General features: G+C 53.3%; 1 protein-coding gene across 1 annotated transcript; it reads left to right on the top strand.

The window, feature by feature from the left end:
- Positions 1-635: 635 nt before the first annotated feature.
- On the top strand, positions 636-19,585 carry MRM1 (mitochondrial rRNA methyltransferase 1). Its single transcript, XM_005911964.3, has 5 exons — positions 636-1,289; positions 1,491-1,584; positions 8,397-8,529; positions 8,629-8,748; positions 9,237-19,585. The coding sequence occupies exons 1-5, from the start codon at positions 727-729 to the stop codon at positions 9,407-9,409; spliced, it is 1,083 nt and encodes a 360-aa protein (XP_005912026.3). The 5' UTR covers positions 636-726; the 3' UTR covers positions 9,410-19,585.
- Positions 19,586-20,865: the final 1,280 nt, after the last annotated feature.

Raw genomic sequence — 20,865 nt, 5'->3', positions numbered from 1 at the left:
GAGGACAGCGGGGCGCGCCAGGCAGGGAGGCCCCGAAGAGCACGCAGGGCTGGAATAGCACAGAACTTAGTGCAGGAGTGACAGTGAGACTGAAAAGGCAGCTCCTGCCTGGATCCCAGGGTGGGGGTGGGGATGGGGGTCGTGAGCAAGGAGTCTGGCCCTTAACCTGTGGGGCCAAGGGCATCAGCTGGCTTGTCAGTATGCCAGAGCTGTCACTCAGAGAATCAGGGCCGTGGGATCGGAAGTCGTCGGTGGGGTTTCTGCTGACGGGTGCTAAGGTCTGACAGGCAGTGGAGGTGTCGCGGAGGGGCTGGATGCAGAAGCAGCTCCGGAGGAAAACCGCCAGCACCCAGTGGCGGAGGGCCGTCACCAAGCCCGGCCAGGTTGGACAGGAAACGCAACACATCTCCTTAAAGTGTCCTTTGCTGGCGCCGGGGTGAAAGGTCCTTCAGCCTCCCGGGACCTTGGAGGGTGCACGACGCCAGCCGGCCCGACGTCGGGTCAGCTCAGCGGCGAGCACCCCCTCCCTCCGGCGCCTCGACGGTGGATGGTGGTCGCTCCGCCGGCCCTGCAGGGGGCACTGTGGGAACGGCTTAGCCTCCGCGCATGCGCCTTGCGGCAACCCGGGCGGGGGCGGGGCGTCCGGACGCGGAAGCGGAGCTGCTCCCTTGAGGGACGGCGCCGGTGGGAGTAGCCGCCTTTGCGGACGCAGCCGGGTTATCGACCATGGCGCTGCCCCCGGCCGTCGGGACCGCGACCTGGCCCTGCTGCAGCCTCCCCCTCACGCGTCCTTTCTCCCAAGCGACGCGGCGCTGGGGGCGGCCCGGCGGGGAGGAGCTCGGCCGCCTGCCCCTGGATGACCTGGCGTCGATGCCGCGGTCGGCCGGGGGCCCGGAGCTCCTGTTTGGCCTGTCCCCGTGCCTCCTGGCGCTGCGGGCCGCCCGCCGCCGCGTCGCCCGGCTCCTGCTCCAGGCTTGCAGGTCTGGGCTGCAGGGGCAGCGGGCCGAGCTGCTGCGCGCGGCCGAGGAGCGGGCCATCCCAGTGCTGCGGCCCCGGCGGCGGGAGCTGGATGTCCTGTGCCGTCACCAGGTTCACCAGGGCGTCTGCATGGAAGTGAGCCCCCTGCGGCCCCGGCCCTGGGCCGAGGCCGAGGTGGCCCGGCCAGGAGACGACCCCCAGCAGCTGTGGCTCGTCCTCGAGGGGCTGCAGGATCCCCGGAATCTTGGGGCTGTGCTGCGCTCCGCTCACTTCCTCGGAGTGGATAAGGTCATCACCAGCCGGAGAAACAGGCATGGACGCCCCTTATTTCCCGTGCGTCCCCATCTGGAGGCACAGCCGAGTTCCTAAGCACCTTGACCCTTGGGTGGTCCCTCAACCAGGCCTCCCCGACTCCAGAATTCTTACCCCCTAACCCTTGGGGTATGGGGGAGGGCACAGCACCGGGCCTGAGGTTACCCGGCTTCATATGGTGGCATGGGGAAACCTTGCAGCTGCCCGCTCACTCCAGTAGTCAGCAAGGCCAGCGCCGGGGCTATGGAGGTGATGGACGTGTTCTCCACTGATGACCTGGCCGGTTTTTTACAGGTAATGGCGCGGGGGAAGCGGGGGTGTGTTAGTAAAGGAGAAGAAATGAACCAAGCTCAGTCTCCAAGAGCCTCCTGGCCAGCAGCTGAGGGAGGAAGGGGTTGGGGGCGGTGGTATCGCTTCCTTGTTTGTTTAGTCACTAAGTCGTGTCCACTCTTTTCGACCTCACGGACTGCAGCACGCCAGGCTTCCCTGTCCAAAATATTGTGGCCATTGGAGCTTCAGCATTATTAGCCCTTCCAGTGAATATTTAGGGTTGATTTCCTTTGGGATGGACTGGTTTGCTCTCCTTGCAGTCCAAGGGACTCTCAAGAGTCTTCTCCAGTTCCACAATTTGAAGGCATTAATTCTTCGGAGCTCAGCCTTTATGGTCCAACTCTCGCATCCATACATGACTACTGGAAAAACTGTAGTTTTGGCTATATGGACCTTTGTCAACAAAGTGATGTCTCTGCTTTTTAATACGCTGTCTAGGTTGGTCATAGGTTTTCTTCCAAGGAGCAAGCATCTTTTAATTTCATAGTTAAAGTCACCATTTGCAGTGATTTTGGAGCCTCCAAAATAAAACCTGTCGCTGTTTCCACTTTTTCCCCTTCTATTTGTCATGAAGTAATGAGACAGGTGCCATGATCTTTTGTTTTTTGAATGTTGAGTTTTAAGCCAGCCTTTTCACTCTTTCACCCTCCTCAAGAAGCACTTTACTTCCTCTTAGTTTCTGCCATTAGAGTGGTATCAGCTGCATGTCTGAGGTTGATGATATTTCTCCTGGCAGTCTTGATTCCAGCTTGTGATTCATCCAGCCGTCTAAATCGCTTTGAGGAGAGAAGGATCTGGAGTTTTACAAAGGATACATGGAGCAGAATCTGACGTTAGGGACTTCCACTGCAGTCCTTTCAGAGGCGTACTTTTTGCTCCTCCTGCAGGTTTACTCAGTGCTCCACTGCCTAGGGGCTTCCTGATAGCTCAGTTGGTGAAGAATACGCCTGCAATGCAGGAGACCCTGGTTTGATTCCTAGGTCTGGAAGATCCACTGGAGAAGGGATAGGCTACCCATTCCAGTATTCTGGCCTGGAGAATTCCATGGACTGTATAGTCCATGGAGACGCAAAGAGTCGACATGACTGAGTGACTTTCAGTTCACTGCCTAGTAAGTAAAGTGTTAGTTGCTCAGTCGTGTCCAACTCTTTGGGGCCCCATGGACTGTAGCCTGCCAGGCTCATCTGTCCATGGGATTCTTCAGGCAAGAATAATGGCATGGGTAGCCATTCCCTTCTCCAGGGGATCTTCTCAACCCAGGGGATCGAACCCAGGTCTCCTGCATTGCAGGCAGGTTCTTTACCATCTGAGCTACCAGGGAAGCCCATCTAGTAAGTAGGTCTTGAGTAAATGTTCACTCGTGAGAAACCAGTGGTTCCTGCTTCCTCCTGTAGGGAAGCAGTTTGAAAGGCTCTTTGAACAAGGACTAGTCTATCCCTTCCCCCTGGTCCCTCCCACAAAAGAAGAAACAAACAAAACAAACCCCCCAAACCACTACCACCAGCAGCATCATCACCACCACCAAAAAAACCCACTTTGATGTCTAGGAAGGGACAGTTCAGTTCAGTCGCTCAGTCCTGTCCAACTCTTTGCGACCCCATGAATTGCAGCACGCCAGGCCTCCCGGTCCATCACCAACTCCCGGAGTTCACCCAAACTCATGTCCATTGATTGGGTGATGGCATCCAGCCATCTCATCCTCTGTCAGTTCAGTTCAGTTCAGTTCAGTCTCTCAGTCGTGTCCGACTCTGCGACCCCATGAATCGCAGCACGCCAGACCTCCCTGTCCATCACCAACTCCCGGACTTCACTCAGACTCACGTCCATCGAGTCAGTGATGCCATCCAGCCATCTCATCCTCTGACGTCCCCTTCTCCTCCTGCCCCCAATCCCTCCCAGCAACAGAGTCTTTTCCAATGAGTCAACTCTTCGCATGAGGTGGCCAAAGTATTGGAGTTTCAGCTTCAGCATCAGTCCTTCCAATAAACATTCAGGACTGATATCCTTTAGGATGGACTGGTTGGATCTCCTTGCAGTCCAAGGGACTGTCAAGAGTCTTCTCCAACACCACAGTTCAAAAGCATCAATTCTTCGGCGCTCAGCCTTCTTCACAGTCCAACTCTCACATCCATGCATGACCACTGGAAAAACCGTAGCCTTGACTAGACAGACCTTTGTTGGCAAAGTAATGTCTCTGCTTTTCAGTATGCTATCTAGGTTGGTCATAACTTTTCTTCCAAGGAGTAAGCGTCTTTTAATTTCATGGCTGCAGTCACCATCTGCAGTGATTTTGGAGTCCAAAATAATAAAGTCTGACACTGTTTCCACTGTTTCCCCATCTATTTCCCATGAAGTGATGGGACCGGATGCCATGATCTTCATTTTCTGAATGTTGAGCTTTAAGCCAGCATTTTCACTCTCCACTTTCACCTTCATCAAGAGGCTTTTTAGTTCTTCTTCACTTTCTGCCATAAGGGTGGTGTCATCTGCATATCTGAGGTTATTGATATTTCTCCCGGCAATCTTGATTCCAGCTTGTGTTTCTTCCAGTCCAGCGTTTCTCATGATGTACTCTGCATATAAGTTAAATAAGCAGGGTGACAATATACAACCATGACGTACTCCTTTTCCTATTTGGAACCAGTCTGTTGTTCCATGTCCAGGTCTAACTGTAGCTTCCTGACCTGCATACAGATTTCTCAAGAGGCAGGTCAAGTGGTCTGGTATTCCCATCTCTCAGAATTTTCCACAGTTTATTGTGATCCACACAGTCAAAGACTTTGGCATAGTCAATAAAGCAGAAATAGATGTTTTTCTGGAACTCTTGCTTTTTCCATGGTCCAGCAGATGTTGGCAATTTGGTCTCTGGTTCCTCTGCCTTTTCTAAAACCAGCTTGAACATCAGGAAGTTCACGGTTCACATATTGCTGAAGCCTGGCTTGGAGAATTTTGAGCATTACTTTACTAACACGTGACATGAGTGCAATTGTGCGGTAGTTTGAGCATTCTTTGGCATTGCCTTTCTTTGGGATTGGCATGAAAACTGACCTTTTCCAGTCCTGTGGCCACTTCTGAGTTTTCCAAATTTGCTGGCATATTGAGTGCAGCACTTTCACAGCATCATCTTTCAGGATTTGAGATAGCTCAACTGGAATTCCATCACCTCCACTAGCTTTGTTCGTAGTGATGCTTTCTAAGGCCCACTTGACTTCACATTCCAGGATGTCTGGCTCTAGATGAGTGATCACACCATCATGATTATCTGCATCATGAAGATCTTTTTTGTACAGTTCTTCTGTGTATTCTTGCCATCTCTTCTTAATATCTTCTGCTTCTGTTAGGTCCATACCATTTCTGTCCTTTATCGAGCCCGTCTTTGCATGAAATGTTCCCTTGGTATCTCTAATTTTCTTGAAGAGATCTCTAGTTTTTCCCATTCTGTTGTTTTCCTCTATTTCTTTGCATTGATTGCTGAGGAAGGCTTTTCTATCTCTCCTTGCTATTGTTTGGAACTCTGCATTCAGATGCTTATATCTTTCCTTTTCTCCTTTGCGTTTCGCTTCTCTTCTTTTCACAGCTATTTGTAAGGCCTCCCCAGACAGCCATTTTACTTTTTTGCATTTCTTTTCCATGGGGATGGTCTTGATCCCTGTCTCCTGTACAATGTCACGAACCTCAGTCCATAGTTCATCAGGCACTCTATCAGATCTAGTCCCTTAAATCTATTTCTCACTTCCACTGTATAATCATAAGGAATTTGATTTAAGTCGTACCTGAATGGTCTAGTGTTTTTCTCTACTTTCTTCAATTTGAGTCTGAATTTGGTAATAAGGAGTTCATGATCTGAGCCACAGTCAGCTCCTGGTCTTGATTTTGTTGACTGTATAAAGCTTCTCCATCTTTGGCTGCAAAGAATATAATCAATCTGATTTCGGTGTTGACCATCTGGTGATGTCCAAGTGTAGAGTCTTCTCTTGTGTTGTTGGAAGAGGGTGTTTGCTATGACCAGTGCATTTTCTTGGCAGAACTCTATTAGTCTTCACCCTGCTTCATTCCATATTCCAAGGCCAAATTTGCCTGTTACTCCAGGTGTTTCTTGACTTCCTACTTCTGCATTCCAGTCCCCTATAATGAAAAGGCCATCTTCTTTGGGTGTTAGTTCTAAAAGATCTTGTAGGTCTTCATAGAACCGTTCAACTTCAGCTACTTCAGTGTTACTAGTTGGGGCATAGACTTGGATTACTGTGATATTGAATGGTTTGCCTTGGAAACGAACAGAGATCATGCTGTCGTTTTTGAGATTGCATCCAAGTACTGCATTTCGGACTCTTTTGTTGACCATGATGGCTGCTCCATTTCTTCTGAGGGATTCCTGCCCGCAGTGGTAGATATAATGGTCATCTGAGTTAAATTCATCCATTCCAGTCCATTTTAGTTCGCTGATTCCTAGAATGTTGACATTCACTCTTGCCATCTCTTGTTTGACCACTTCCAATTTGCTTTGATTCATGGACCTGACATTCCAGGTTCCTATGCAATATTGCTCTTTACAGCATCGGACCTTGCTTCTATCACCAGTCACATCCACAGCTGGGTGGTATTTTTGCTTTGGCTCCATCCCTTCATTCTTTCTGGAGTTATTTCTCCACTGATCTCCAGTAGCGTATTGGGCACCTACTGACCTGGGGAGTTCCTCTTTCAATATCTTATCATTTTGCCTTTTCATACTGTTCATGGGGTTCTCAAGGCAAGAATACTGAAGTGGTTTGCCATTCCCTTCTCCAGTGGACCACATTCTGTCAGATCTCTCCACCATGACCCACCTGTCTTGGGTTGTCCCACGAGCATGGCTTAGTTTCATTGAGTTAGACAAGCCTGTGGTCCTAGTGTGATTAGATTGACTAGTTTTCTGGGAGTATGGTTTCAGTGTGTTTGCCCTCTGATGCCCTCTTGCAACACCTACTGTCTTACTTGGGTTTCTCTTACCTTGGGCGTGGGGTATCTCTTCACGGCTGCTCCAGCAAAGCGCAGCCACTGCTCCTTACCTTGGACGAGGGGTATCTCCTCACTGCCACCCTTCCTGACCTTCAACGTGGGATAGCTCCTCTAGGCCCTCCTGTGCCCGCGCAGCCACTGCTCCTTGGATGTGGGGTTGCTCCTCCTGGCTGCCACCCCTGACCTCGGACTTGGGTAGCTCCTCTCGGCCATTCCTGCGCCGTCGCAGCCTGGCACTCTCGGCCACTGCCCCTGACCTCGGACGTGGGGTAACTCCTCTTGGCCGCCGCCCTTCGGGCATGGGGCCCTCCCAGCTTCTGCCCCTGACCTCGGACGTGGGGTAGCTCCTCTCGGCCGCGCTTAGTGCGCCGGTCGCATCCTCTGTCAAATCTTAGCAAAACCCGTGGTCCATCAGCATTTGTCTTCAGCTGTGCTTCCCTTGCTGGACACAAGGGGGCAGTATTGCCCTGTATTTAGCAGTTTCCCTGACCGTCCCCCAGGGCTCCTCTCAGTCCTTGGGTCCCTGTTCTATACTTATTTCTTGTTTGTCACATGCAATCTGATGGTTTTAAATTGCCATTTAGATACGAATGCCTCCCAAATATATATCCTTCTGGGTTTTGCTCCTGAACCTCAGATTCACATATCTAGTTGCCAACTCAACAGCTCTTTTTTCTGTCTAATGGGCGTTTCAAACAAGATTTCCAAATGTTCCTGTTCCTTTTGCAGAGTTAGCCAGCTCAGTTGATGGCAGCTCTTCCTGCCTTCAGTTGCTTAGGCCTTGGCGTCCTCCTTGGGTCTTCTGCTCTCTCACCCCACATCCCACCTGTCTTACGAGGACGTGATTGTCTAGTCCTGCACGTGCAGCTGACGACAAAGGCACCGCTAGTTCAGGTTTGCCCAGAGATTAGAAAGGATTTAGAATACACAGATATTTTTAAGGCACAGCCTTTCATTTTTACCTTGGCCTTATTTCCATACTTACCTGGCAGGAAATGGCAACCCACTCCAGTACTCTTGCCTAGAAAATCCCATGGACAGAAGAGCCTGGTAGGCTACAGTCCAAGGGGTCGCAAAGAGTCAGACACGACTGAGCAACTTTCTTTCTTTCTTTCTTTCTATTTCCACATTCTGACCATTGCTAACCATCTCCACTGTTACCACTGTGGTCCAAGCCACCATCATCTCTCCCTGTGTCACTGCAGAAACCTAACTGGTCTGCTTGCTTCTGCTCTCAACATAGAGTGATTCTGTAGAGACGTAAGTCAGACCGTGTCCCGGCTTCTCTGCTCAAAACCCTTCAAAGGCTTTGCCTCTCTCAGAGTGAAAGCCAAAGGCCTTCCAGTCGCCTTTGAGGTCCTACCTCCTGTGGCCTCTTTTTTCCTTTCTTGTCTCAGCAGCTCCCTTTCCACTGGCTACTTGGCTGTTCTGCTGTTCCTCACGCTTGCCTGGTAAGCGCCTGCCTCTTGGCCTTTGCCCTTACTGATCTCTGCCTAGAGTATCTCCTCCCCCAGGTGTCTGCGTGGTGCTCCCTCCCCTCACCTCCCGCAGGTCTACACTTCAGTGAGGCTTCCCTGACCTCCCTGCTACGAGGCTGGGGTTTGGGCCTGTTTTGTTCATCCCCTTATCCCCAGTGCTGAGCACAGAGCCTGTCCACTCTAGGTACTTGATAACTACTGACTGAATCCAGCGGCTTAACGAGGGGATGACTAGATGTGCAAGGCCAGGCTCCTCCTGGCTGGTGCTCCGCTGAAGAATTGATTTCACCTCTCCCCTTTCAGGCCAGAGCCCGGCAGGGCTGGCTCGTGGCTGGCACAGTGGGCTGCCCGGGGCCTGAGATCGCCCTGTCCTCCAAGATCCCCATCACTCGCTGCTTGGATTTCCTCTGGGACCGGCCTACCCTCCTCGTGCTAGGTAGGTAGATGTCCCTGCTCTTTGCTGAGATGCAAGCTTCCTGAGTGCCTGCCTGCGCAGCTGGGTCCTCCGTAACCCTCCGGCCCCCTTGCTCTGCAGGGAACGAGGGCTCTGGTCTGTCCCGGGCAGTGCAGGCCTCCTGCCAGCTTCTCCTCACCATCCTGCCCGGCCGGCAGCTGCCTCCTGGACTCGAGTCCTTAAACGTCTCCGTGGCCGCAGGTGAGTTTCCACTCCCCTTTCTTCTCTCCTTCTGATCACATGCATACAGCTGCTTCAATTCATCCTAAATACCTTTCTCAATCTTGCTGTGTCCGAATTGCTTATATATGCCGAATGAGGAAAATATCTACATCTTTTAAAAAATTAATAATGTTTGACTGCTCTGGTTCATCATTGCTGTCCAAGGACTTTCTCTAGTTAAAGTCAGTAGAGCAGAGGTCACTGTCTAGTTGCAGGCTTCTCATTGCAGTGGCTTCTCTTTGTGTGCGGGCTTAGTAGCTGTGGTGCATGGGCTTCATCGCCCTGCAGAGCATGTGGGAATCTTCCCGAACTAGGGATGGAACCCGTGTCCCCCGCATTGGCAGGCAGGTTCTTAATCACTGGACCACCAGGGAAGCCCCCTACAGCCTCTTGAGGATGGAGTGAAGAAGTGCCTGGCCCATGGTCCCTCCTCTGTTCCACCCTTGTCCTTCTATCTGTCTGTGCAGGAATCCTTCTTCACTCCATTTGCAGCCAGAGGAAGGGGTTCCCAGTGGAACGGAGGAGAGAGCAACTTCTCCATGACCCCCAGGATCCCTTGGCCTCATCTGAAGCAGCCAGAGTGGCTCAGCACCCAGGACTGTCCTCAGGATCAGAAAAGAAGAGACAAGACAGGGGCTAACCAGGACTGTCCACGGTGTCTGTGTGCTGGGGAGCGCACGCACCCACACCCTCGAATGTGCTGGAGTCTCTTTGTCTTCTTATGAGTGGGCATCAGGCCTCTGTTTATAAACCGCTATCCTGGGGAGCCAGGAGCTTTGCAGTAGAGACCACAGGAAGTTCAGTTTCCCGTTTTTTTGGACTTTCGGTTGGAGATGGCAGCCTATTGATTTCTACGCTGTGCTGGGACAGAGGGTCTCTTTCTTCCCAGGTCCCGCCTGGAAGCAAGGGGGAGTTTTGGACATCAGAAGGGGATCAGGCAGCCCCATCCAGGGTCCTCTTCCTCTTGGATGGGTGTGAGAAGGCAGAGGAAAGCCCGGGGCACTCCTGTGGGCCAGACAGGTGCAAATCCAGGCTCAAACCCTCTGAACACACGACTTCATCTTTCTAACCCCCAGGGCTGTTGTCAGGATCCAGTGAAACATCACTTGATATCCAGCAGGCACCCCTTCTCTCTGGTTCGTCCACTAGGTGGCAGCCTTGTTCTTTGGTCCACGGTCGCTTTGGCAAGCTTTCGCAGCCACCTGGGGAGATTCCTGGCTGTGGCCCACCCCAGAGACGCAGGGCAAAGATTAGCAAATACCTATCAACTCACTGGCCCTCCAGTACCCACCATGGGTGAGTTAGTCGGCCTCCATGGAAAGACCTGCCGAACCAGAGTTCTGGCCTTTGATTCTGGGAGGTGGTGAGGACCTTGCAGATTTGCCGTTTGTTGTACAACCCAGACAGATTCGGTACTACTCTCCCAGGCTCCCGTGAGCAGAGCAGAAGCCACTAGGATAAGTAGCTTAGGGCAGTCTTGGCTGCTGACTGGAACCACCTGGCAAGCTTTGAAAAGCAGCTGACACCCCCTCAGCCTGATGTAATTGGTCAGTGTGCAACGTGAACATCCGACTTTTTTTTTTTTAAGGATTTTATTTATTTTCTTTTTTGGCCGTGCTGGGTCTTCATTGCTGCTCGGGCTCTTCTCTGGTTGCGGAGAGCAGGGGCTGCTCTAGCTGCAGTGCACGGGCTTCAGTAGTTGTGGCAAAGGGCTCAGTGGTTGCAGCTCCCCGGCTCTAGAGCACAGGCTCAGTAGTTGGGGTGAATGGGCTTAGTTGCCCCGCGGCATGTGGGATCTTCCCGGATCAGGGATCCAACCCTTGTCCCCTGCGTTGGCAGGTGGATTCTTTACCGCTGAGCCACCAGGGATTTCCAAACATCCGAATTTTTAAAGCTCCCCCAGTTGGGTCTCAGTTGCAGCCCAGGTCGGGACCCATTAGGTTTCTACTGATGTTCTGGGCTGGGTAACTCAGGGCATTTAGCAGCATCTCTGGCCTCTGTCTACAAGATGACAATAAGCACCCTCTCCCCCAAGTTGTGACAACCGAAAACGTCTCCAGACGCCGCCGCCGTGTGTCCCTAGGGGGATGGAATGAGCCCTTGAGCAGCACTGCTTAGGAGCGTGGGTCTGGGGGATGGCTGCCGAGGCACAGGTCCTGATGCTCTGACTGGCCAGTTCCTCCCCCTCCTGCTCCTCAGTGGGCGGGGATAATCCTGCCTCCCTGGGTGGCGGGGAGGAGAGAGGCCGGAGAACTCAGGGCCTTACACACTGCAGGTGCTTGGTAAGTAGTACTGCCCTATTCTCTGTGGGGTGGAGTCAGCTCGAATTCTAATGGTGATGCCAGTTAGAAAGACACTGAACTTCAATTTTTAAAAGGCCAAAGATGGGACTTCCCTGGCGGTCCAGTACTTAAGACTCTGTGCTCCTAAGGCAGGGGGCCTGGGTTTGATCCCTAGTCAGGGAACTAGATCCCACGTGCTGAAGCTAAATCTGGTGCAGCCAAATAAATATTTTTTTTAAAAAATAGTATAATTCCAGCTGATTTGGATAGTTGCACAGCAGAAAACAACGCAACCTTGTGAAGCAGTTTTCCTCCAGTTAAGTGAAAGTGAAGTCGCTCAGTCATGTCCGACTCTTTGTGACCCCAGGAACTGCAGCCCGCCAGGCTCCTCCATTCCTGGGGTTTTCCAGGCAAGGATACTGAAGTGGGTTGCCATTTCCTGCTCCAGGGGATCTTCCTGACCCAGGGATTGAACCCGGGTCTCTCTGCATTGCAGGCAGACTCTACCATCTGAGCCACCAGGGAGTCCCTCCAATTAAAAAGTAAATTATAAATGAATGAAAGGGACAAAGATGGCTTTAAAGTCAGAGCTTTTCCTCTCAAAAAGGAGGAAGAACCCCTCCTTCATACACTCCATAGATCTCCATCACACAGGTTTCTCCCTGAGCTCTGTCCCTGACTGCCACACAGATGTGACCTCCATCCAGCTCAGGTGTACGACCCCACCTCCCGCATCACCTCTGCTCTCTCCACGAAGAGGCTAGTGTGTTTTTGTTTTTCTTCTGTTTTCTGGCTGCACCACATGGTAAGTGAGATCTTAGTTCCCCGCCCAGGGATCAAGCCCATGCCCGCTGTAGTGGAAGCGCTGAGTCTTAACCTCTGACCACCAGGGCGGTCCCCCTTGTGTGGTTTCTGGCTGTGGCCATCCTTAGCCTCGTGGGGTCAGGGAACAGGAGGGGCACTTGAATAGTCCAGGTGTGCAGAGGTACAGGCTGACTGAATCAGCATCTCTCGGGAAGAAGCCAGGCACCAGCATTTTTTTTTTTAGAACTATCCCGCTGATGGCCAGTATACAGCCAGTTGGAGAATCACTGGCTGTCACATTACTACATATGTCCAACTGCTTCCAAGTCGTTCACACTCGTGCTTTTGAATGCATACCAGAAAGTTTGGGCCAAGCAAGCTTTTACCTGTCCCCAAGGTTCTTCAGAAGATGCTGGATCTCCAGCCCTGACTCTGGCTTCCTCCCTGGGTGGTGTCTCGGTCTCCTCATCTATACAATGGGGATAGTGCCATCTACACCTGCTCCAGCTACCCTCTCCCCAACAGGGAAGTTGTAAAGATAAAAAAGCATTGTGTAAACTGCAGGACTGTGTGCCCAGGCCTGGCATGTCATAATTCAAACCTGGGTGTGAGGGTTCAGATCAATGTGTCAACTTGAGTGGGCCACAGGGTGCCCAGATACTTGGTCAAGCATTATCCTGGGTGGTTCTGTGAGGGTATTTTTGGATGAGATTAGCACTGCTGGACTGAGTAAAGCAGATCGCACTCCCCTGTGTGGTGGGCCTTGTCTAATCCGTTGAGACCCCCAGTAGAACAGAAAGGCTGACCCTTCCCAAGTGAGAGAATATGCCTGCCTTTTGGAACTGGAACATGGCCTCTTCCAGGTCTCAAGCCTGCTAGCCCTCAGATGGTCACTGTATCATCAGCTCTCCTGGGGTTTCCAGCCCTACCCTGCAGAACTTGGGGCTTCTCAGCCTCTGTAATCACATGACCCAATTCCTTATAACATATAGTGTGTATGTGTATGTGGGTGTGCATATATGTGTGTGTGTGTGCACAAGCTTGCCTGCATGCTTGGTCATGTCTGACTCTGTGCAACCCTATGGACTGTAGCCCACCAGGCTCCTCTGTCCATGGGATTTTTCAGGCAAGAATACTGGAGTGAGTGGTCCTTTCCTTTTCCAGGGGATCTTCCTCACCCAGGGATCAAACCTGCATCTTGTATCTCCTGCATTGGCAGATCCTTTACCACTGTACACCTGGGAAGTCAAATCGACTTAGCAGCAGCAGCATAGAGAGAGAGAGGTTCTGTTTCTCCTATTGGGTCTGTTTCTCTGGAGATCCCAGAGTAACAGATCTGGTGAAAACTGAGGTGTCCTGGTGCTCCCCTCCATCCTGGGGTGCAGAATTGAGCTTTGCTCTCCAGAACTAAAGCCAGCATGAAACCTAGAGGTAGGGTTGGGTGTTCTCGGGGTCTGGAGCCCTCTCCTGCCCACCGACTCCTCTGTGGTGTCCGGAGCCCTATCTAACCTTGGGCCTGCTATCCGTCAGCGCTCTGTGGTCTGGGTCACCTCCAGGGCCACTCCCCCAGGGAAACAGCCGGGCCCAGGTGGCTCCTTCCTGCTTCATCCCCCCAGGCAGCAGGCTGGCTGTCCTCTGGAAGACAGGTTCACTTGAACCAAAGGGAATTGCGGCTGTAATTACCTGCCCAGGACATACAGATACGTAATTGTCATGCAACCCAGACACTCCCCAAATGAAGAAAGGCCCCGAGGCCAAGGCTGAGGCCTGCTTCTCTGCACGTGACCTCAGGTGCCAGGTGCATAGAAGCTGCTGAGCTCAGCTAGTGTGGTTCAACACCCGGGAGCTGGGGCGACAGGCCATGGGTACGAAGGGCAGCAGGGTCAGGGTGCGGCTGGAGGAGAGCACGGTGCTGGCTGAGGACATGACCTTGGCTGGCAAGCAGTGGGCGCTTTGAGCTCCAGCTCTGACTTTGGCAGTGGTGTCAAGGTGGCCATGTTCTTAACTTTTTCAAGCCTTGGCTTTCTTCATCTGTAAATAGGGACGACAACAGTGTCCACGTGGGGGGATCGTGCATGTAAAGCCCTCGGCCCTGTTTCCTCGGACTTTGAGATGCTCTCACAGCTGACATGGGGGGCCGACCTAGAGGTCAGGACACTGGACCCTGCCCTCCCACCACCCTGGCCTCAATTTCCCCAGAGGCTCTAGGACCCCTTTTAGCTGCAAGACACAATGGTTTACCGGGGAGAACAGAGGTGGGTTGGAAGAGGCAGGGGCTGAAATGACATTCCTAGGCTCCTCCTTTATCAGGGTCTCCAAGCCAATAGGGGCAGGGTCTCAGAAGGTTGGGGTTCCCAGAGAACCCTACCCCCTCCAGGGCTGGCGTCTTTTTTTTCCCCCTACAGAAGGCTAAATTTCCAGTTTCACCCTGCCCCAGGCTGGGATCCTCAACTAGAGCCCCTCTACTCCTCCAGGGAGAGTCGGGCGCCAGGGAGCCCCACAGTTTGTAAATGTAATCAACCTTGAGGTCTCTGACTTCCACAGGTGCAATTAGCATGCCCATCTGCTAATCCCTGATTGATGATGTTTACAAACACAGGACTCTGCTCTCAGAGCTGCTCAGCGCCCTCCTCTAGGGCCAGGAGGCAGGGGTCTTCCGAGCACCGCCCCCCACCACCCCACCCCATGTAGCCCACTACTTCGGGCCTCCCCACTCAACAGCCCTTCCATCCCCTCCTCCAGGCAGTGAGCAGAGCTGGAGGTCCTTCCAGATCCCTTGGCCCAGTCCTCACTGCACACAGTTAGAGCAGAGACGCCGTGAGAGCACAGGGAGCCCAGAGGCTGCGGGGCTGGGGCCTTGCTCTCCTTTCTCCCCAGTTCTGGACTTCCTGGGACACACGATGTTGCTTTCACTCTCCAGCCCAGCGCTAGCCCTGAGGCACACACGCCTCCCTTCCTGGAGGAGTGGGCCTGGCCCTGGCACCCTGAGGCCTCTCCCCAGACAGGGAGGCATTTCAACCCCACCTACCCTCCTGAGGACTGCCTGGGTCCTCTCACAGGCAAAGTAGCTAAAGCATCAGGAACACACTTCTAGGGGACTTCCCTGCTGGTCCAGTGGTTAAGGATCTGCCTTCTAATGCAGGGAACGTGGGTTCCATCCCTGGTCTGGGAACTAATCTCCTACTTTGTTTTGTTCTTGTTGTTAAGTCGTTCAGTCATATCTGACTCTGTGCATCCCCATGGACTGTAGCCCGCTAGGCTCCTCTGTCCATGGGATTTCCCAGGGAATTATACTGGAGTGGGTTGTCATTTCCCTCTCCAGGGGATCTTTCCAACCCAGAGATTGAACCCAAGTCTCCTGCATTGGCAGGTGGGTTCTTTTATCACTGAGCCACCACACGCCGCAGGGCAGCTAAGGGATTGCACCGCGACTGCTGAGCCTGTTGCTCTGGAGCCCACGTGCCACAACGAGAGAACTTGTCTGCTGCCCACAGACCCTGCAGAGATCCTGTGGGCAGCAACTAAGACCCCACGCAGCCAAATAATGAATATTAAAACACACACATTTCTGAGTCAGACTGTCCTGGGTCAGCCTCAGGCCCATCCCTTAACCTGATTTAATCACAGTTTCTTCATCTGTGAAGTGGAGATAGGAACAGTACCTTTCATAGGGGTCGTTGTGAGCATTAACGATGGGATGTATAAAAAGGACTCAGCACGGTTCTGGGGACACAGTAGGTGCTCAATAAAGGTGAACACTTTCAGGGCAGCAGAAATAATGATAATGGTGATGATGTTGATAGGAAAAGAGGTCTCTGAAGCTCCAGGATGTCTCCTTCTCCTGCTGCCCCACCCCCACCACGCCCCTCTGGGGAGAAGGGCAGGTCCTGGCTCATTACTGGCGGGGGGCTGGGGTGGAGGTGTCAGATTGGAATCCCTCCTGGGTCTGTTCGCAGCTTCTCTGTTTCATTAACACCTCCCTGGTGGTCTTCAGCTCATCCTGCTGGGGGAGATGCTCCAGAAAGTTCTAACTCCCCAGCCCAGAGCTCACTGCTTCCCGCTGCTAGGTCTGTGCTCAGACCCGCGTAGACAGGGTTTTATGTGGGAGAGAGGTGGCCGCTGGCCCAGAGGCTGTCTCTGTCCCTGCACCCCAGGATCCTGGGGGCCTGGTGAGGGGGTCTGGCACCTGAAGCTGCCCCTTGCTCCTCAAGCAGCCTCTCTTCCCCAGTGCGTCCCACCCAGTCCAGCCACTTCTTCCTTCCTTTTGGATCTCCGTGACTGTGAACACGGCTTGGTCCTGGGCTCTCATCCTGACCCACCACTTCCTAGCTCGATGACCAGAGGCAAGTCGCTCTCCTCCAGGACATCTATCCAGTTCTGCAAAACGGGGACACGACGCCACAGCCCGGAAGCCCACAGCCCGCTAAATCGGTCAGCTCTCTGCAACGGGCAGCTGTTGTGATTTCACAGGGAATGACAGTCGCTCTCAGAACGATCATTCTACACCCCAGGACTTGGTTTAGCCAGCTGGGGGGTCGGGGAGTGGAGGCCAGAGTCCCAAGGACCTGTCAGGTTCCAGGAAGCAGGAGAGGGCGTGAGCTTTGCCCCCATGAATTGTTCCAGCTCCGTCCTCAGACTGGGGGAGGGAGTGGGGCTGGTCAATGAACTGGGACCAGGAGATTTATTCCTCGGGCTCTGGGAAGGCCGCTTCTAAACAAGGTTCCTCTCCACTACACTCCAAGAAGGCTTCTTATGGAAATGCCTGTCCTTCGCCCCGCTCTGCCCTCTCGGTCACAATGGTCCATTTCTGAGGATGCTCTTCACCAGCTGCGGTGGCCCAGGGGAGGAGGGGCTCAGTTGGAGGTGGGGCTGGGCCCGAGCCCCTCTCCACTCCCCCTCCGCGCCCCCCCAATCCAGGCAGTCTAGTTGAACTTGACCCCTTCTGCTTTCTCCTGCCACCTCTCACCCTCCTGGCCCCCCTCCCGTGCCCTGCTTTTTGCTGAGGTTTGTGGATGTCAGAAGGGAGAGACGATGGAAAGTGGTCCCTTTTGTGGTTTGTATGTCAACTCAAAAAAATGTCAGTGGGCTCAACAGTTTCCTTCAGAAAGAAGAAAATGAGAAGTCAGCAAACAAGGGAGGCAGTAAAGGGGTTGGTGGGGGGGGCTTGCTTCCTTCTTCCTAGCAGCCTTAAGGCCCTTCCCCCAGCCTCTCGGCCCCCAGAGTCCTCTGAAGACCCTAAGCACCCCCCACGCCCCCAGGAAGGCCCACCCCGTCCTTGAGTCTTTGGGGCAGGAATTATTAATAGCTTCCTAGGTCCCCCACACAGGGCCAGGCACTTACGGGGAGAGGGAGGGTAGTTTATAAACAATGAATGAACAAGCAAATAGGTCCTGAGGTCGGAGACTAATTGCCTCCTGTTTCTCTTTGGTGGGGTGGGTTGTGGGGGGCAAATCTCTCAGCGTGTTTCCAGCTGGCCCTGCCCCTCCACTTTTCAGAGGAGGCAAGATGCAAATGATCCCCCAGCCACAGCTGCTCTCCATTCTCTGAAACAAAGGAGCTCATCGAAGGCTGAGGGGACAGCTCTGCAAAAGCCCTCAGCCCTTCACCCCGCTGAGATCCATCAGCACCCAGGCCCGGCGTGGAAGCCCCTCCCCTCGACGGGGGTACTAGCCATAGGGCTGGATCTTGCTTAAATCGGAGCCCCGAGGCTAACACACACACACGCCCCGCTCTCAGCGTGGTGGGTGTGGGACCCGGGAGCTGGCAGCAGGGCGACGATGTTGATGATGGGAACGATAACGATGCTGACGGTGGTGATAGTACTAATGTTTATTATGTACGTGCCGTGTGCTGGAAGTTTTACGTGTCTCCTTGAATCCTTTCGATGCTTTTGGGGCGGCCACCGTTACTACCTTTGCTTTATAGATAGCAAACGGGCACGGAGGGGTTGAGGAACTTGCCCAGGGTCATGGTCGGGCAGTCAGAAGGGTGTAGGAAGGAAGGAGGAGCCAGGGTGGGCAGGAGAGGACCTGCAGCCCAAGCATCCCCTCGGAGGCTGCCTCCCGGGAGGCCAAGCCACGGGGGCATGCGGCCACGCTCTCAACCCCCAACACCAAGCCCCTCCGCCCATGCAGCACCCCACCCTGTCTCCCCTCTCCGCCTCTCCCCAGCTCTCCTGACAAGCTCAAAGTGGGGCCCCCAGTGCAGGGCACCTCCACCCACTCCCCGCTCGGCTGTGGGTATTAGGCTGGGTGGGCTGCAGCGGGTGGCATGGCTCCTAGAGACACCCAGACTTGGGTTTAAATCCTGCCCCTGCTCCTGTGTCTAAAGCCTTGGACCTGGGCTGAGTTTCTGAGCCTCTCTGCTTAGTTTTCTCCCTGTAAAATGGTGCCCACGGGACTTCCCTGGCAGTCCAGTGGTTAGGGCTTCGCCTTCCAAGGCAGGGGGTGTGGGTTTGATTCCTGACCGGGGAGCTAAGATCCACATGACTCGTGGCCACAAAAACCAAAACACAGAACAGAAGCAGCATTGTAACAAATTCAACAATGAGTTTAAAAATGGTCCACATCAGAAAAGTAAAATGGTGCCCAAACTGGCTTTGAATATTCACTGGAAGGACTGAGGTTGAAGCTGAAACTCCAATACTTTGGCCACCTGATTCGAAGAGCTGACTCACTGGAAAAGACCCTGCTGCTGGGAGAGATTGAAGGCAGGAGAAGGGGACAACAAAAGATGAGATGGTTGGATGGCATCACCGATTGTATGGACATGAGTCTGAGCAAGCTCCAGGAGTTGGTGATGGATAGGGAGGCCTGGCATGATGCAGTCCATGGGGTCGCAAAGAGTTGGACATGACTGAACGACTGAACTGAACTGAGACTGGCTTTATCCTGAGGGTGTGCTGGGGCTTGAAAGCAGATGCCCATGGCACGAGGTAGGTCTTCAGGGCTCTGGGTCTCCCGCCTCCTCTCCTCCTCAGCTCTGCCTCTGTGTTCCCATGTTGTCCATCCTGTCTGCTGTCACCGGGGGTCCCTGCCGCTGTTCCCTCTCCGGGGCTGCGTCTCCACACACCGGATGTCCCTCTCTTTGCCTCTCCTCTGGCTCCACCCCTTGGGGCTGATCGATGGCAGCCGCTGGTTATCGACTGGGGTGGGCATCCAAATGAGGCTGCCGGAGGCCAGGATTAATGGACGGGATCGGTGCCCAGGCTGAGGGGGAGGCAGTTGGGGAGCCCGGAGCTGCAAGGCCCCAGGGCTCTGGCCTCTCCTGCCAGGACCTGGGAGTGGAAGTCCGTCCAGCTGCAAGGCCCTGCCGCTCAGATGGGAGTAGAGGGCGGGGCAGAGGTCTTCTGGGGACAGACTGCTGAGGCTTAGCTCGTGCTGTCACTGGACAAGTATTTATTGAGCATCTAGTATGGGTCAGCTGGGGATACAGCAGTGTGGGAGTCAGTGAAAATCAGTCAGTAAAATTATATAGTGTGTTATGTAAGAAGTGGAGCAGGAAGAGGTGGGTGAGCGTGCAGTGTGGGGAGGCGCCACTTTGAATAGTGTGGTCAGAGACTGGCCCCCTTGCAAAGATGACCTGTACACAAAGACCCGGGAAAGGGAAGGAGTGAGCGCTCTGAGTGTTCTGTGCTGTGGAAACCACGAGAAGGGCCAGACGCCTTCTGGCAGGGGCAGAGCGGTGTGCTTTGGGCTCCCAAGGAAGCCAGGTGGCCGGAGTGAGGGATAAGGAGGGAAGGAGTAAAGGAGGGGAGCTGGATGGGGTGGGGGGGCAGTGGGGGGCCAGGCCCGGGCACAGCGGGGCACACAGTCAGTCCAGGCCGAGAGGCCCGAGCAGCTTCCGCACAGGGCAGCTTCTAGAGCACGACTCTGCTGCTCCAGCCATGTCAGGAGTTTCTGTTTACTTATTTGTGACTTCTACTGAAGTGTAGTTGAAGTATGTAGTGGGCTTCCTGGGTGGCTCAGTGGTAAAGAACCTGCCTGCCAATGCAGGAGGTGCTGGTTCCATCCCAGGGTCGGGAAGATCCCCCTGGAGGAGGAAATGGCAACCCACTCCAGTATTCTTGCCTGGAGAATCTCCTGGACAGAGGAGCCTGGCGGGGTGCAATCCATGGGGTTGCAAAGAGTTGGACAGAACTGAGCGACTAAATGACAACAATAACGAACATAGCGGAAGTATAGTTGACTTATGACGCTGTCTTAATTTCAGGTGTACAGTGCAGCGATCCAGTTACACATATGTATGTGTGTGTATACTTTTTCCGATTCTTTTTCCTTATCAGATCAGATCAGTTGCTCAGTCATGTTCAACTCTTTGCGACCCCATGAATCGCAGCACGCCAGGCCTCCCTGTCCACCACCAACTCCTGGAGTTCATTCAGACTCACGTCCATCGAGTCAGTGATGCCATCCAGCCATCTCATCCTCTGTCGTCCCCTTCTCCTCCTGCCCCCAATCCCTCCCAGCATCAGAGTCTTTTCCAATGAGTCAACTCTTCGCATGAGGTGGCCAAAGTACTGGAGTTTCAGCTTCAGCATCATTCCTTCCAAAGAAATCCCAGGGCTGATCTCCTTCAGAATGGACTGGTTGGATCTCCTTGCAGTCCAAGGGACTCTCAAGAGTCTTCTCCAACACCACAGTTCAAAAGCATCAATTCTTCGGCGCTCAGCCTTCTTCACAGTCCAACATCCATACGTGACCACAGGAAAAACCATAGCCTTGACTAGACGGACCTTTGTTGGCAAAGTAATGTCTCTGCTTTTGAATATGCTATCTAGGTTGGTCATAACTTTCCTTCTAAGGAGTAAGCGTCTTTTAATTTCAATTTTAAATTTTCCTTATAGGTTATTGCAAAATATTGAGTATCATTCCCTGTGCTATACAGAAGGTCTTTGTGGGTTATCTATTTTTATTTTACCTATTTTTTAGCGGGTGTTTAAGAAATGGTTTCATTGATTGATTGATTGATATCCTGGCTGCACTGGGTGCTCACTGCTGGGCACGGCCTT

This window comes from Bos mutus, chromosome 19, assembly GCF_027580195.1.
Source record: "Bos mutus isolate GX-2022 chromosome 19, NWIPB_WYAK_1.1, whole genome shotgun sequence".
NCBI lineage: Eukaryota > Metazoa > Chordata > Mammalia > Artiodactyla > Bovidae > Bos > Bos mutus.
Note: the sequence above shows the minus strand (reverse complement) of the source record. Positions and strands in the feature narration are given on the sequence as shown.

Excerpts from the sequence above, each read along its gene's own strand:
- MRM1 (XM_005911964.3), top strand. The coding sequence starts at position 727 with ATGGCGCTGCCCCCGGCCGTCGGGACCGCGACCTGGCCCTGCTGCAGC. Across the intron at positions 1,290-1,490 it reads ATCACCAGCCGGAGAAACAG|CTGCCCGCTCACTCCAGTAG; the intron begins GCATGGACGCCC and ends GAAACCTTGCAG. Across the intron at positions 8,749-9,236 it reads AAACGTCTCCGTGGCCGCAG|GAATCCTTCTTCACTCCATT; the intron begins GTGAGTTTCCAC and ends CTGTCTGTGCAG.